The 14,149-nt window shown below is 42.0% G+C and overlaps 2 protein-coding genes across 7 annotated transcripts in view; one reads left to right on the top strand and one right to left on the bottom strand.

Annotated features, from left to right (window-relative positions):
- dync1i1a (dynein cytoplasmic 1 intermediate chain 1a) overlaps nt 1–5,940 on the top strand; it is a 49,696-nt gene extending 43,756 nt beyond the window's left edge. For all 6 annotated transcript variants that reach the window (XM_084032473.1, XM_084032476.1, XM_084032474.1 and 3 more), the window contains 2 exons: nt 755–880; nt 4,512–5,940. In XM_084032473.1, the coding sequence (XP_083888599.1) occupies nt 755–880; nt 4,512–4,622 (237 nt within the window). In that variant the 3' untranslated portion in view covers nt 4,623–5,940. The remainder of the gene's footprint in view (nt 1–754; nt 881–4,511) is intronic.
- A 391-nt stretch (nt 5,941–6,331) lies between these two features.
- slc25a13 (solute carrier family 25 member 13) overlaps nt 6,332–14,149 on the bottom strand; it is a 41,686-nt gene continuing 33,868 nt past the window's right edge. Inside the window, exons 15-18 of the mRNA XM_084031438.1 lie at nt 12,129–12,267; nt 8,954–9,112; nt 7,549–7,639; nt 6,332–6,658 (exon numbers count right to left, since the gene is read on the bottom strand). Coding sequence (XP_083887564.1) covers nt 6,466–6,658; nt 7,549–7,639; nt 8,954–9,112; nt 12,129–12,267 — 582 coding nt within the window. The 3' untranslated portion in view covers nt 6,332–6,465. The remainder of the gene's footprint in view (nt 6,659–7,548; nt 7,640–8,953; nt 9,113–12,128; nt 12,268–14,149) is intronic.

Raw genomic sequence — 14,149 nt, 5'->3', positions numbered from 1 at the left:
ATGTGTCAGACTCGCCTGCCACATGTCAGAAACAGTTTATGGAAATGCTGCGGATGGTTTTAGGTTTTTAAAGGTGCAACGCGAGCACTGCTGTTGACTAGAAACAGCAACGGCTCACCCACAACAACAAACAACTAAGACATTTTTACTTTTACTTTTTATGGCATACTATAATGGTATTTTTATACACATATTATACTCTGTCTCATCTCATGGAATACTATTCTATGACTTTTGACAAATTATTTATTTATTATTATTATTTCTACCTTTGATGACCTTATATATATTATATTTTGACATGTTTATGGCAACTTTCTGACTTTTTAATTAAATTATTATGGCATTATGGCTTCTTTTGTATAGCATATTTTGACTTTTTATTAATCACATTTTCTTTTGTATGGCATATTAAACAATGACATTTCCGTGCTTCCTTGGAGGCGATATCCATGGCATTATGGTTCCAGGTTGTCCAAGTACATGGTACATGAACGCGATATCTCACCTCAACTTGAACTCAAGGATGAACTGATAAGGTCAAAGGTCAAAGTCACTGTAAACTCACAGAACGTGTTTTAGCCATAACTCAAGAATTCATCTGCTAATTATTAGAAAATGTATCTAAATGTCTAAAAGGATAAAATGATGATGTTTTCGGACAGACATGGATGTAAAGTGCAGCTGGTTGACCTATATCATAGAAGTTCATACACAAACGGAACATTTATCTGTTTAATTTGTTATCCACCAGGTACCAACTGCTAGTGTGACCATTGAGGGCGCTTCGGCCCTCAACAGGGTCCGCTGGTCGTCAGGGGGGAAGGAGGTGGCTGTTGGTGACTCAGAGGGCCGAGTCTGGATCTACGATACTGGAGAGGTACACATAATAATCCTTATTAAAGTAGATGAATCAAATAATACTTTAAGTGTAAAGCAGAAACATACCGCATGTGCGTGAGCAGAACCTTTTTTGGTATCCAGAAATAAGAGCGATGAGCACGCCTCATTTTTAGGTATAATCCTGACATTTTGAATAGTATTGTTTCTCATACAGTATATATTATTTTTTATCACCTTTTTCGACGTACTATACTATGACCTTTTTTCAACATGCTATACTGACTCTTTTAATCACTTTATTGATACACTGTACTATGACAGGACACCTCAGTGTGATTGAAGACAGGTTGGGAAACATGAGGATGTGAGTTCACTTCCCAGGTGTGATAAGTTCAACATAAGGGGATAACATACAGGCAGTGTGTAATTAAAGCATCCCGCCCGACGAGGTGGGAGTGGGAGGGGACGAGGCAGGATGATGAGGAGCAGGGGAGACAAGGGGACTGGATGGAGTGTACGAGCCAATGGGAGCCTTCCGGAGCAATGGCTCCCATTGGTCAATTTCTATGCAGGCTTACGGCTGATAGACTGAATGGATTTTTTTTATTCCAAATCGTAGACCATAGCTTTAAGTTTTACGCCATACTATGACTTTTTTCGACATACTATACTATGACTTTTTAGGACTTTTGTCGACATACTATACTATGCCTTTTTTATTTTTTTACTTTTTTCGACATATACTATGACTGTTTTTTCATAACTTTTTTGACATACTATACTATGACTTTTTTAGGACTTTTTTCGACATACTATACTGACTTTTTTTTAATTACTTTTTTCGACGTACTATACTGACTTTTTTTTTTAAACTTTTTTCGACATACTATACTGACTTTTTTTTTTTTTTTTAACTTTTTTCGACATACTATACTGACTTTTTTTTCATAACTTTTTTGACATACTATACTATGACTTTTTTTTCATAACTTTTTTGACATACTATACTATGACTTTTTCTACATGCTATACTATGACTTTTTTATGACTCTTTTCAACACGTTATACTTTTTTATCACTTTTTTGACACACTGTAGCATAACAGGACAAATAGCTCAGAGTGATAGAAGACATGATGGGAGACACAAGGTCATGAGATGAGATTAACACTGAAGTTTTAGGGTTGCGCCGTACTAGACTTTTATTAGTCTAGTATGGTCTTTTATTAGTCTTTTATTAGCGTACTATATTATAGTATGTCGATAAAATACTTTTTTCGACATCCTACACTATGGCTTTTTTATTGACTTTTTTAAGACATGCTTCACTGTGACTTTTAGGGTTTGGTTTGGACAAAAAAGGTAAATAACTTACTTAAGGTATACCTTAAGAGTCTTTGTAAAACACAAAGAGACAACATTATTAAACCGGGACAGTTTTCCTTCCTATTTATTGGCACAGTCAACGCATTCAAAGGTGTGAAGTCATTGAGGGGATGCAAACAACTGCTGTGTTCAACATACCATACGCACATAGTTGTGTACATTAATCACAACTGCAATGAGTTGCATAGCATGGAGCTGGTGGTTCTTGCAGGTTTTGTTTTCAAACACTTCAAATTTAATTACACTGTAGGTGCCAAAGCATGAGTGAACTACAATGACCAAAATGTGTTGCACCGGTGCACTTAAGTAGACTCAGAAATAGTAGTGCCTGTGGTCTTGCTCGATGAAACAGCACAGAATCAGTTACAACTCATCAGTAATGTGTCCGTCTTTCCCTATTTTACCAAGAAAACTGCTGCAAAATATTGTTATTTTAACCGAATCTTGATTTACATGATTGTATTTGCTGAGTTTTAAAGGGACATAATACTGTAGTCTTGTTGCGTTTCATGTATATTTGCTCCACTGACTTGACTGACACTGTACTACAAGAGTAGAAATTAGTGCATTTTTTTTCCACAGAAAATCCTCCACATGCACCACAACCATTCATTTTAGGTCTTTTAGCTCTGTATGTTTACCCAACTGTCAGCATTGCCATGAATGTATGCGTTTGATTTTTTTCCCCTCCCTCTTTCGTGGCCCTGTAAAATGGCCTCCACATGACTTTGCCATCACCACAAAGCGGCCAACCACCCTGCCTGTATGTTCTCTCATGTTTGGAGGGCTTTGGTTGGGATCCCCATGTGAGGGCGCAGTAGCTTAGCCGCTGGGCTAAATTTAGCATCTTTTTGTTGTGTGGTAAGTTGGAAAGAGGCTTGGTGGAGCTGGTGGCCTCCAAACCGGGTTAATGGTAACGAAAAGTCATCAATAAAAATGAGCAGGGTTGAAAGGTTTTATGATTCCAAAGAGGACTGTATATGTGGTGGTTGTGGGGGTATTTACTTCACTAGGAACTAAAACTAGGAACACCATGTGAATAAAACCTAACTGTTTTCATTTGTCCTCTATGGAGTCCAAATTATAAAACCAAACCAAATTTAAAAGGCCCTTTTAAATCATGCCCCGAAAAAATGTTAAAAAATAAAAATGTTTTGTATATTTATATTAAATCCAATATCTTTTTCTTCCTGGAAAACAACATATGATGCATGCTCACATCATCTAGTGCCAACCATTTACAACCAATAATGACATGACATCCATCAATCTGTCTGCAACTTCGGCACTGCACGGAGCTTTTGAAAGATCAAATCATATTCCTCCCCGTTTCTAACTGATAACATGTTTCGCTCTGAAATACGTCACTAAATCCCACCGTGTTTCACTTGAGCATCATGGCGTCTGTTAACGCAAATAGCACTGAAGTCACTCAGGAACTATATATATATATATATATATATATTATGTATGTTCTGGCGGAGCCCCCTGCTGCGTTCATCCCAGCTCCATGGGGGGTTGGGGGGGTTCAAAATGGCTGCCTCCCTCCTCCTGGTTCCTGTTTAATTACAGCCTGGCCATGAAAAGCAGTTACAGACAGCTTGGGTGGCAGCCACAGCTTTTGTCCCACTCCTTCTGACTCCCACAGCTAAACACTCAAAGAACTTTTCATTTGACATCCTGTATTACCACCATGGTCAGTGCAGTTCATGCTAGCAGCAATCTGAATTATCTCACAAACTATTTGATGGATTGTTATAATTTGTTTTCTCCGCAGACATTTATTGTCCCCAGAGGATGAATCCAAATGATTGTGATGATCCAATGACATTACCTCAATGGGTTGTATGAGTTTTGATGGCTGAGTGCCAATTTAGGGATATGATTGAAGGCTGCACAGGAAGTAGTAAAATTTGTAATTGGTCCCATAATGGCATTTAGCATTAAATTCTTCAGGCACCGATCACTTTGTGCAAATCGCTTCATCTTTCCCTCGAGGTCCATTTATGAAAGCTCTTTTTCTTCTCAACCACACAGCGTTTATTTCCATGGTAGCTTTTCCATCTTACTTCCACCTTAAACAGCTGATTTTTCCACCAAAATCGCTAACTTTAGCTAACGGCACTAGCAGTGATGACAGAACGTGATTCCCTGGACACTCACGAGGTGCCACCAACAGACCGCTACAGGACTGACCTTCTCAAATGACTGAGAGGACGGCTTAAGTCAGTCTTAACAGGGCTTGATGTCATTTAACCTGTGTTTCTTTGATGCTTCTTCCAGCTGTCAGTGACTCATACCGACGACTGGAGCCGCTTCGCTCGTACCCTGATGGAGATCCGTGCGAACCGAGCGGACGGCGAGGAGGAGGGGCCTATGGAGCTGGCTTCATAGAGCAGCACTCCCAACCAAAGAGCAAGGAATCAGAGACCACAGGGTGTACTATGAAGCAAGATTAATGGGTTAGCGTGGAGCCGTATGTTAATATACTGTATGTTCTTACTCTCACTGAAACACTGAATATGTTTGAAGCGCTCTCTGGACATTCTCCCACAGCAACTATAAAAGAATCTTCTATAAAATCCCACGTAACACGCATCAAATGATCACTACACCAATAAGCAATATGCCGTTTAGACGAGTGTAGTAGATGGCACCCACATATCCATCACTGGAGCCTTAAGGGAACATGAGGGTGATTTTGTTAACAACATCAATTAATAGTTTAGTGGAGCTGCTGCTGATTGTTGTTTCAGGTAAGAGTAACACTTTAAATCTGAGCATATCATACGTAAAAGAATGATAAAGGCACATAAAACTACGCACCACTCTGGCTTGTGTTTATATGCTTGGTCCTGACTTGCTGCCAAGCCTGTGCTCCACTGCTACTGCAGGAAACTCAAATGATGCACCAGACGGGCCCCTTTAATGGGAACGTGCGCCTGGTGAAGAAAACCTGCCTTAACAGAGACAGTTGATAACCACCAACCTGATACCCATTATCTCTGATTGGGGTTTTAGGTTTTGTTGAACCGCAGAGAGAGCCTGGTGGAACTTGCTTCGTGGTACACCCACCCGGTGCCCTTTTATCGGTGTCACTGTAGCATGTGTGTCTCAATCAGTTTGGTTTCTTCTTTTCGTCATGTACATGTTCCTGTCTGGTGCAAAGAAGACCACGCTTTTATTGTATTCTTGCATTTACGCTCCTGTGAATACAAAACTGTCCGTGAATGGTTAAACTGTTGACCTCTACTGATTTGTCCACCCTTATTTCTTTATTTAAAGGTGATTTATTGCTTACAGTATATACAAAGTGGCAGTCTTATTGCCTTATGAAGATGTACTGTGACAACGCTTTGCACTACCGAAAAAACAAAATAAAGCAGGGTCCATAGACTAGTCATGTATTGTTTACAAACTGTCATTTTCACTTCATGTCGTGCTTCTTTTCTCCGTGTGATGCCTGCATGCGACACATTTCTTAAATATTCCAGATGCATAAACATGGAGTTATGATGGTGACGTTTTCCACACGCGGGGCTTTGTGGCTGCTTTGTGTCAGTGTTTCAGGGTGGCAGAAACTGAATCGAGTGTGGTATTGGCACTTTGTCTTTTGTTCTGATAAGAGCAACAACTGTTAGTTATCAAGAGATATATTGTAATGGAGCGTGCTGACTGTTAAACCTGCTATGTTTACTATTAAAGCGTAGCTGACCATCTGTTGTCTCGCCTTTTCCTCGCAGCGTAAATGAAAACTCCGACACACATTCAGTTTACTAATATAAGTTTCTCTTTACTCTTTAGTACACATGTTGCTGCCATACGCATAGTAAGGCACGATTATTACACACCATATGTAACTCCTACATTTTCTGTACTGTACACATTTAAATAGTCAGTCATGACACACTACAGAGCTGCAGTCGGTGCCAGCTGTCTCTCAGATATTTACACATCTGTATACATTTAGACCTGAAACCAAACATCTTACAGTAAACATTGTGTACATTCAGATTGTCACACTGTAGCTTTACATTCAAGTACTTTAGCTCATATTCTTGTGGAAGCGTTTGATCAAATGTGCGTACAATTGAAAGTGGACCAAAATATTCGGATAGATATGAAAATATGTCTCGTATATAAAGAAATGACATGAGAAGAAACTTGAAATACTACAATGGCTTGTTTAAAAACATGCAAGCCTTCTCTTTCACTTACCCCCCCTACCCGTGGAGGCTCAGGGGCGGCTTGCATCAGAGGGGGCCACTGCTGCTGCATTTGCCACCGTGTAGCGTGGGAGATGGAGCCCAAACTTGCTCTCAATGCCAGCGAACGTGGCCACGGCCAACCTGAAGCCTCCGATGTGGTCAGGGTTGGGCGCCGGCAGGCTGATCCGAGACTTGGGGGTGGGCTCTGAGCCAGCCGGCTTTCTGTGGTGTGGAGAGAGAGAGGGAGAGAGACGGGAGTAGTAAGCCTGAGGCCCAGTGACGGAGAGTGAGGTGTGGTAAGAGTTAAAGGGAAACCAACATTAACACGGCGCAAGATGCAATTTTAACCAAATATTGGAGAAAGTCTTAATAGAAAACCAGAAGGGGAACAGCAGAACAAATCAAATCCACTTATTGATTTCACATCAAGCTCTGTGATTGGCTGCCAGATCCACTCGCCCAAAAACCACAGCAAATTCTCATTGGATCAGCACTGGATTTTGTTTCCCTGCAAGTCTCTGGGAGAGAGGGAGCAACATGTAAAAAAATCACCAGCCATCCAATGACATATATGTGAAAGAAGCACTTTCTTAGAGAGAGAGGTTCAGCATCTCTCTTCCCCACTGGACCTTTTTAAACTTCAGAAAATGACTGAATTACTCCCGAGTGACCTATTTTGAGGAGGAAAATGAGCTCGCTCCAGAAGTGGGGAAAGTACATGTGCAAGTCAAATGGGTGCTGCCTGCTCGGATCACTGCGCAGCAAGACTCTTGAGTTTGAGAAAATTGTCACATCCAAAGCTCCAAGTGAGAGCTTATAATTTATTTTTGGTCTTGTGGCATTTCTTTCTCCGTGATAGAGGAGAGTGGATGCACACCAAGAGCAGCTAGTGCACGTTGAAATGAACTATATTGTTCTGAACGCAGACGGTCTTTGATAATGTGATGAACAGATTTAATATTCTTTCTTCAAAAGAAACAAGAAGATATAGCTATGTGTTATATAAGGTCTCAGCAGTAGATCAGGGGAGGAGGGTTGAGTTAATGACCAACAACAAACTAAAACAGGCAACTAAGTTTGGTGGAAGGTTAGTAACAGTGAATGAGACTTACTGTCCTCCGAAGTCGATATAGAACCAGCGCTGCAGGACTTCATAGGTCACCAGGGTCACTCCAAACTGAGGCGAGGATCTGAACACACGGGCTGCAGGAAAAGGTACATTTGAATGTGTATGAACTAGTCCGGTGACTCCAGGGAGGCGACGAGGAGTTTGTTGGTAACATACTATACTTTATGATTGTTAATTAAACTAATTAATTTTACAAATGGACCTACCACTTTTCAACTACTCAAGGTGCTTCACACTACATTCAGAGTTCAGAGATTCTGTGCTTTGTAGTTTCACTAGTTCTTCAACTGTACTTCCCTTGCTAGAATAAATGTACAGTTGTTATACACCCGTACTGTTTTATTTTACTATCATAGCTCCTGCCGTTGTGCTATTGGAGAATGAACAATGGTGTCGGTCAGCAGAGCACGTTACAGTTGGTGGCACAGGTAGCCGCCGCTTTTACCATGAGAATCAGATGATGCCAAGTATTATTATAGTAAAAGCAAACGAAAAAGTACACACAATCCACAACGAGACGGGATCATTTCATTAAAATCCAAGAGCAGAGGAGAAATGTGAGAGCAGACAGAAGCATGAAGCAGAAGCTTGAGTGTGAGGAGAAGGGCTGAAGATGGAGCAACAATATATCAGAGTGCAGGCGTAGCGTTGGAGCAGAAGCAGAGCACATCCATGTGTGAAGACCGGGGTTTGATGGAAAGCATAACAAAGTCTGAACAAGACATCAATGAGCCATGCTCTCAAATTGAAAGACCAAGATCTTAAATAAAGATAAGAAAAAAAGCTCCATAATGAACGGTTCTCGAGAGATGCAAAGCGCATACCCACAGACAGGCAGACAGACAGGAAGGCACAGATTCCCTGTTTATAGTTAGACGCCAATCTACACAAACGTATAATCAAGGTTTGGTTTCAGACATGAGGGGAACATGGAAGAAGTCTGCCTATAAAATGAAATACATTGAAAAAGTTTATGCTGTTTACTTTATATTTATATAAGCCTTGCATATATTGAATATTTTCATATTTATATATATATTATAAGTGTAATAGTTGTAATTATATTGAAAAAAAAAAAATACTTCCATGTTATACCAAACTAAATATTTGTCCCATCCCAAATAGGATTACAAAACTCCTACAATATTTATCAAACATCTATAACATGCACCTTCCAGTTATATATACTAATGAAAATGCAAATAAGCATCAAGGCCAAGTAGGCCCCAGTTAAATAGGAAAAAAACAAACTTCCATCATCACTTGGATGGCAAATTGAATTCCACACTGAGATACACAGTCCTTTATTAGCCTTATATACAATTCCAGCACTTTCTTAGGATTATATTAACTAACTAAATTATAGAAATGGCGATCGCCAATGTTACCTCCAGATCCTTTCCAGAAAGCCCGTGGTCCCTCTTCTCTGAGAATCTTCCAGAAACAGTCCACCAGGCCGCTGTAGGTGGTCTGACCGGCACGTGCTGCCACCTGTAGTCTGGTCTTGATCACATCAGCCGGGGTCACCAGAGAGGCGGCCGGCATGCCTGGGGAGAAGAACGTTTTGCTGTGTTTGATTCTAAATAGAGCAGGGGTTTTAAACCAACCCCAAAGAAATGACTTGATTTTTTAGAAAATCAGCAATGAAATCTTGCATATCGTCGTAACTGCTTGTGATAGAGTGGTTCCAGCGTTCTTTGTTCCCACTTTTAAAAACACGTCATCTTGGATCTTGACCATCTTGAAGCAAGTCTGTCGCATACATACACTACACACAAGTAGGGGCCAGTTCCTATCACTTCACCATCAACCAATCCATACCACCAGCGTGGCCATTATTTAGCCTCTATCTTTTTTCTCCCTTTCCTCCGTCTGCCACTTTTCTTGCAGCCGTTTGAACGGGGCCACACAATAGATGGTAATGAGACCAATGCACACTGTGCCCCATGTGCCGGTGAAAGTGACTGGCTGACTAAAGGGAGTGACTGCAGTCCCCCACTCCAGCCACTTCAGCCATGAATGGGCTCAATCATTGATGGCTCAGTCATTACCATCAACTGCCCTCTTGACAATTTATTCTGACTTCTTGGTTTTTGTAACGGCCAAACGAGCTATTCAGCGAGCCTAATCAACTCAGCATTAGGTAGCAGACTGGCACCCGGTGGAGACTGACCACCTGCAGGAGGAGAGGAGAGAGGAGGAGAGAGGAGGAGAGGAGAGAGGAGGGGAGGAGTGAGGAGAGAGGGGAGGTGAGGAGAGGTCAGGAGAGGTGAGAGAGGAGAGGAGGAGTGAGAAGACGGGAGGTGAGGAGAGAGGAGAGAGGAGGGGAGCAGACTCCCTGTGGCTTTTGCAGGAGGTATGGTGAAAAAAGTAAATGGAGACAAAAAAAGGTTTAGGAACAAGGGATCTGATGTTGCCTTCCAGACAACTTGGAACTTTCCGACCTCCTCCTAGAAAAAGTAAAACCATGCTGGAGTTACTACTTGTAAACTCTGGGCCAATGCGTCTAAAAATGTTGAGCTGAACAATTACTTTTATTACCGATGAATGGTTTTCTTTTCTTCAGGGCTTACAGTAAAGCGTGTACAGCCTCTAACACCCACTGTCCTTAGACCCTTGTTGGTGCATTGCTGCGTTTCTGCATCGAAAACAATGGCAGGATGTGAATCTTGTCCCCCACACACTTGTTCTTGTGTACGATACAAACAAAGCGGGAACCCATTGTCGGACTAGTGGTCAAAAACTCCACAGGGTACCTTTAACACTGATATAAAGCAGAAAACACTTAAAGTTAAGATGCTTTTTTGCATGAAAAGTGAAATAGTTGAAAATAGTTTCTGTCGATCGATTAATCAATGAATGAACACGTTTCAACTTCATATAACTAGAGACTGAACAACATGGATATTGCTTACAGCCCACAGGGAATAAAGCTGGACATTCCCTCCTCCACAACTCTTTTATAGCGCCACTGTGAGTTAGAGATGGCCAACACTGCGTTCTACTCAGACCAGAGTAATTCATAGGTAAATAGTGCCGTGCTAGCTAACTAAGCGTGTAATTCAATTTCCTGTGCTGACTGTAAAACACTAATTGCCTGAATGCTGTAACCGCTGATAAATACATGTGAAAGAGGGATGATAAATGTGTCGAAGTAATGAAAAAAATCAAGAAATCATGAGGCTTGTTTCAGCTCGGAGTCTGTGGGCCAGGGTTGCCAGTCTTGTGGTGAGAAACCGGAGTAAAAAGGGAGAAGGCAGGCAGGATTTATGATTTTTCCGTGTTGTGCTGTGCCTCTGCGTCAAAAAGAAAGTGCTGCTGACACATCTCAGAGGATTCAAAATAAATATTAGGTCTTTTATGCAAATGTTTGAAAGCGTTTTGACTTGGCAGGGGAGTGCTGGTCTGTTATTAGTATTTACTTTCGGGATAAATCCAATGTTTAAACTTGGATCATATTTTCATGCAGAGGATTAAGTTGTTAAGTCATCAGTGGATGTTGGTCTTCTTGGCCTTTCTTGCTCACTGTTATGACTAACCTTCAGACAGCACTCTATGCAGTCTTGCAGGGTGAACATGCATAAAGTATCGTAAGCGTGTTTTTCGGCTTGCCTTCATATGTGTATGTGCAAGTCCAGTATATTAGGATTGGAACGCTTCCCTTTTGGCAGGCATCTGAGGCGCTTCCCTGCTGCAGAGCTCCAAAAACCCCAGTCCCCAATCACTGAGCAGCGCTCTAATTAGCAGCTACCGCCATGGAGCCTGCGGTCAGAGGCTGCCTCGCTTCCAAACTCTGAGCCCTGCTACTGTTACCGAGGGCCTGTGGAGGTCTGAGGCGAGATCAGAGAGAGACCTGCTCTCACACTTTGTTCAGTACTGAACCAGACCAAAGATTTTCATAAACTTAAAGGGCGCTACATATTGCCTCAGGGACCGAAGCTTTTTTTGGCTCACTATGAAAAGTCAAACATTTTCAGAGACAAAACGCTGTTTTTCAAATTTATACGGTCTAAAAGGCTAGATTTTTTAAATGCAACATGAGATGGTTGATTCATTTAGACAGTAATGTCTAGACATGTATACAGCAATGTAGACATTACCAGACTTAAATACAAATTTTCAGATTTTACTGACTTTCTGTTGGTGGTCTAGTGTCGCCAAAGTCTCACCAGAGATGAACCCAGTGAAATGAAATCCCACTTTAATGCTGCTATAAATATTATTTTTATATTAGCAATATATCTGACTATGACAATGACTATGTGAAGGGGTGATATTCCCAGAAATAATCGTCTTAATATTGTTTAAGTTCTGATTAATTGTGGTATGCCCACAGCACACCAATTATGGTAGACGAATTGAATTATGTTTACTGGCGACATTCAGTCTCAACAGTACCAGGGAAAAAATTAAGGTAGGATATAATTTCCTTTTCATTCTTGTGTACATGCAATATGTTCAGTACCTTGACAGAGGTAGAATTCCTGCAAACTGTTTTTTTAATCTGGAAACTTAAAAACAAACTATTTGTACTGTTGAAGTATGAAGGCTGAAGTATTTTACCTGCCAGCACGCCAGCAAACAGCATCTTGGCTGGCCCTATCCTTCCGTCCTCTTCACTGAGGTAAGCCTTGAGGTGAGCGTAGCAGGGGAAGTAGATGGCTGAGAAGGGGATGTCCCTCAGGAAACAGGCCCTGGAGCCCTAGAGAAAGACGGTCAGAAGGAAAAAGATGTAGAAGATTTAGAGTTAAATTCTCAGAAAGGGAAAACAAAGCGCAGAGGGAGAATGATAGGGCTGTGGGGATTTGAACCGTGTCTTCTGGCCTGCGTCCCTAAAGATGGATTGTTTTTTTTAGAACCACAATATGTAAAATCAACCGTCTCTTCCTAAACCAGATATTCAAGCATCAACTGATGTTACCACCAAAGAAACTACTTCAAAAAAAGTCACCTGGAACTCTTATAACAGAGTGAAATATCAACCACGTGTCTAACAAATCATGTCTCTCCATATGTAAACGGTCCGTGTCCTCAGCAGCAGGTGAGGGAAACGGCTCCACAAGCAAAGATAACAGAAAAAACAAAAAGAGTGGGGAAACGCAGAGAAAGACAGACTGGCTGGCTGACGAGGATGACTCCTTGTCTGCCACTGTAAACAACACTATATCATCAAGATTATTGCGTTTCCTGCTGTAAGTCTGTTGGCCTGCTGCCACCTGCTTGATAGAAAAAAACGACAGTCAGCACAAGGTGTTAAAGAGCTGGGGACGGTCATTTAACTGTGGACATGTAACTCCAATGGGATAATCTGTGGGTTCCTACACCTACACACCTACACACACACACACACACACACTCTTTGCTCTGGTACTTGTTGTCTGCTGGGGCTGAGCTGCTGCTGAAAGCTGGGAGATTCTATCGAGGCAGGGCTGACAGCAGTGTCACAGGGGCTGGGACAAGAAGCCGTAATACCAGAGCAATGGTGTCCATTTGGATAATGTACCGGCAGATTGGCGGCTGAGCAAGTGTTTGTATTCACTCCTCTTCCACCAAGATGAAAAGACATTATTTCATTGAGTAAGAATATGCAAAATGCCTAGGATGCCCTCCTGCACACAAAAACCTCATCCAGGAAATGTCTGTTTTGATGCTCCTACACTGACAACTTTCCCCCAGTGATGAATGGTGGCGCTAGTGTGTTAGCCACCCTGCCAACCGGTAGCTCCGCTAGCAGAGGGTGAGCGTCAGGATAATTACCCTGACAAAGGCAGCTCTGTGCCTGGGTGCAGCCCCTCCGGAGCCAGCCCGTCTGGGGTTTGCAGGCTGGAGCTCGTCTCCTCCCCGCCTCCCCTCCTCCACCACCACCGCCGCCAACACCGCTAACGCTTTCTCAATGCACTTTGTCCCCTCTCTGTGCGCGGAGCAGGAGACGAGCACAATGAAGTATGTGCACATACATGCACACGCTCATATAGGTAGCATGGAGCGGTGTTCTCACAGACAGTTAAATGAACACACACGTGCACACAAAATCACTTCATAGTCATAAAATACTAGTGAGTGAGTGCACAACTGCACATGCACAGGCACAAGAGGCAGGTAGACGGAGACAAGAGGAGGCTCCACACTACTACAGCCTTATTAAATGAAAATATTTACATGGAAGTCGTCCCAGCTGGTGGTCACATCAGCAGACAGAGAGAATACCACACAGACAAACCTGGACGACTCTGGGACCGGGGGGAAATCACTCACTTCTAGTTCGCCAACAAGTAGTGTACTACAACCGACGGTCAGCATACACCATCATGCACTGGACTGAAGGAAAAACAGCAGATGGAAAAGAGCACAAAGCAGCGTGATTGGGATAAATGCATGAGTTGTGGAGTGAAAATAATACTGTGAGCAGAGCGACACATCGAAATCCAAATGTCCAAAACAAAGCATGTTGGTACTTGTTATGGACGGTCCAACAGTCGCCGTCGTAATATCCAGTGTAGTAAATAATCAGCAGACTGTCAAAATGAAAGTCCTGTCTAAGGACGGCTGGATCTTCATTGAGAAATAGTTTTACTATTTGACAA

This window comes from Eutrigla gurnardus (assembly GCF_963514095.1).
Source record: "Eutrigla gurnardus genome assembly, chromosome: 17".
NCBI lineage: Eukaryota > Metazoa > Chordata > Actinopteri > Perciformes > Triglidae > Eutrigla > Eutrigla gurnardus.
This window is presented reverse-complemented; position numbering and strand designations above follow the sequence as displayed.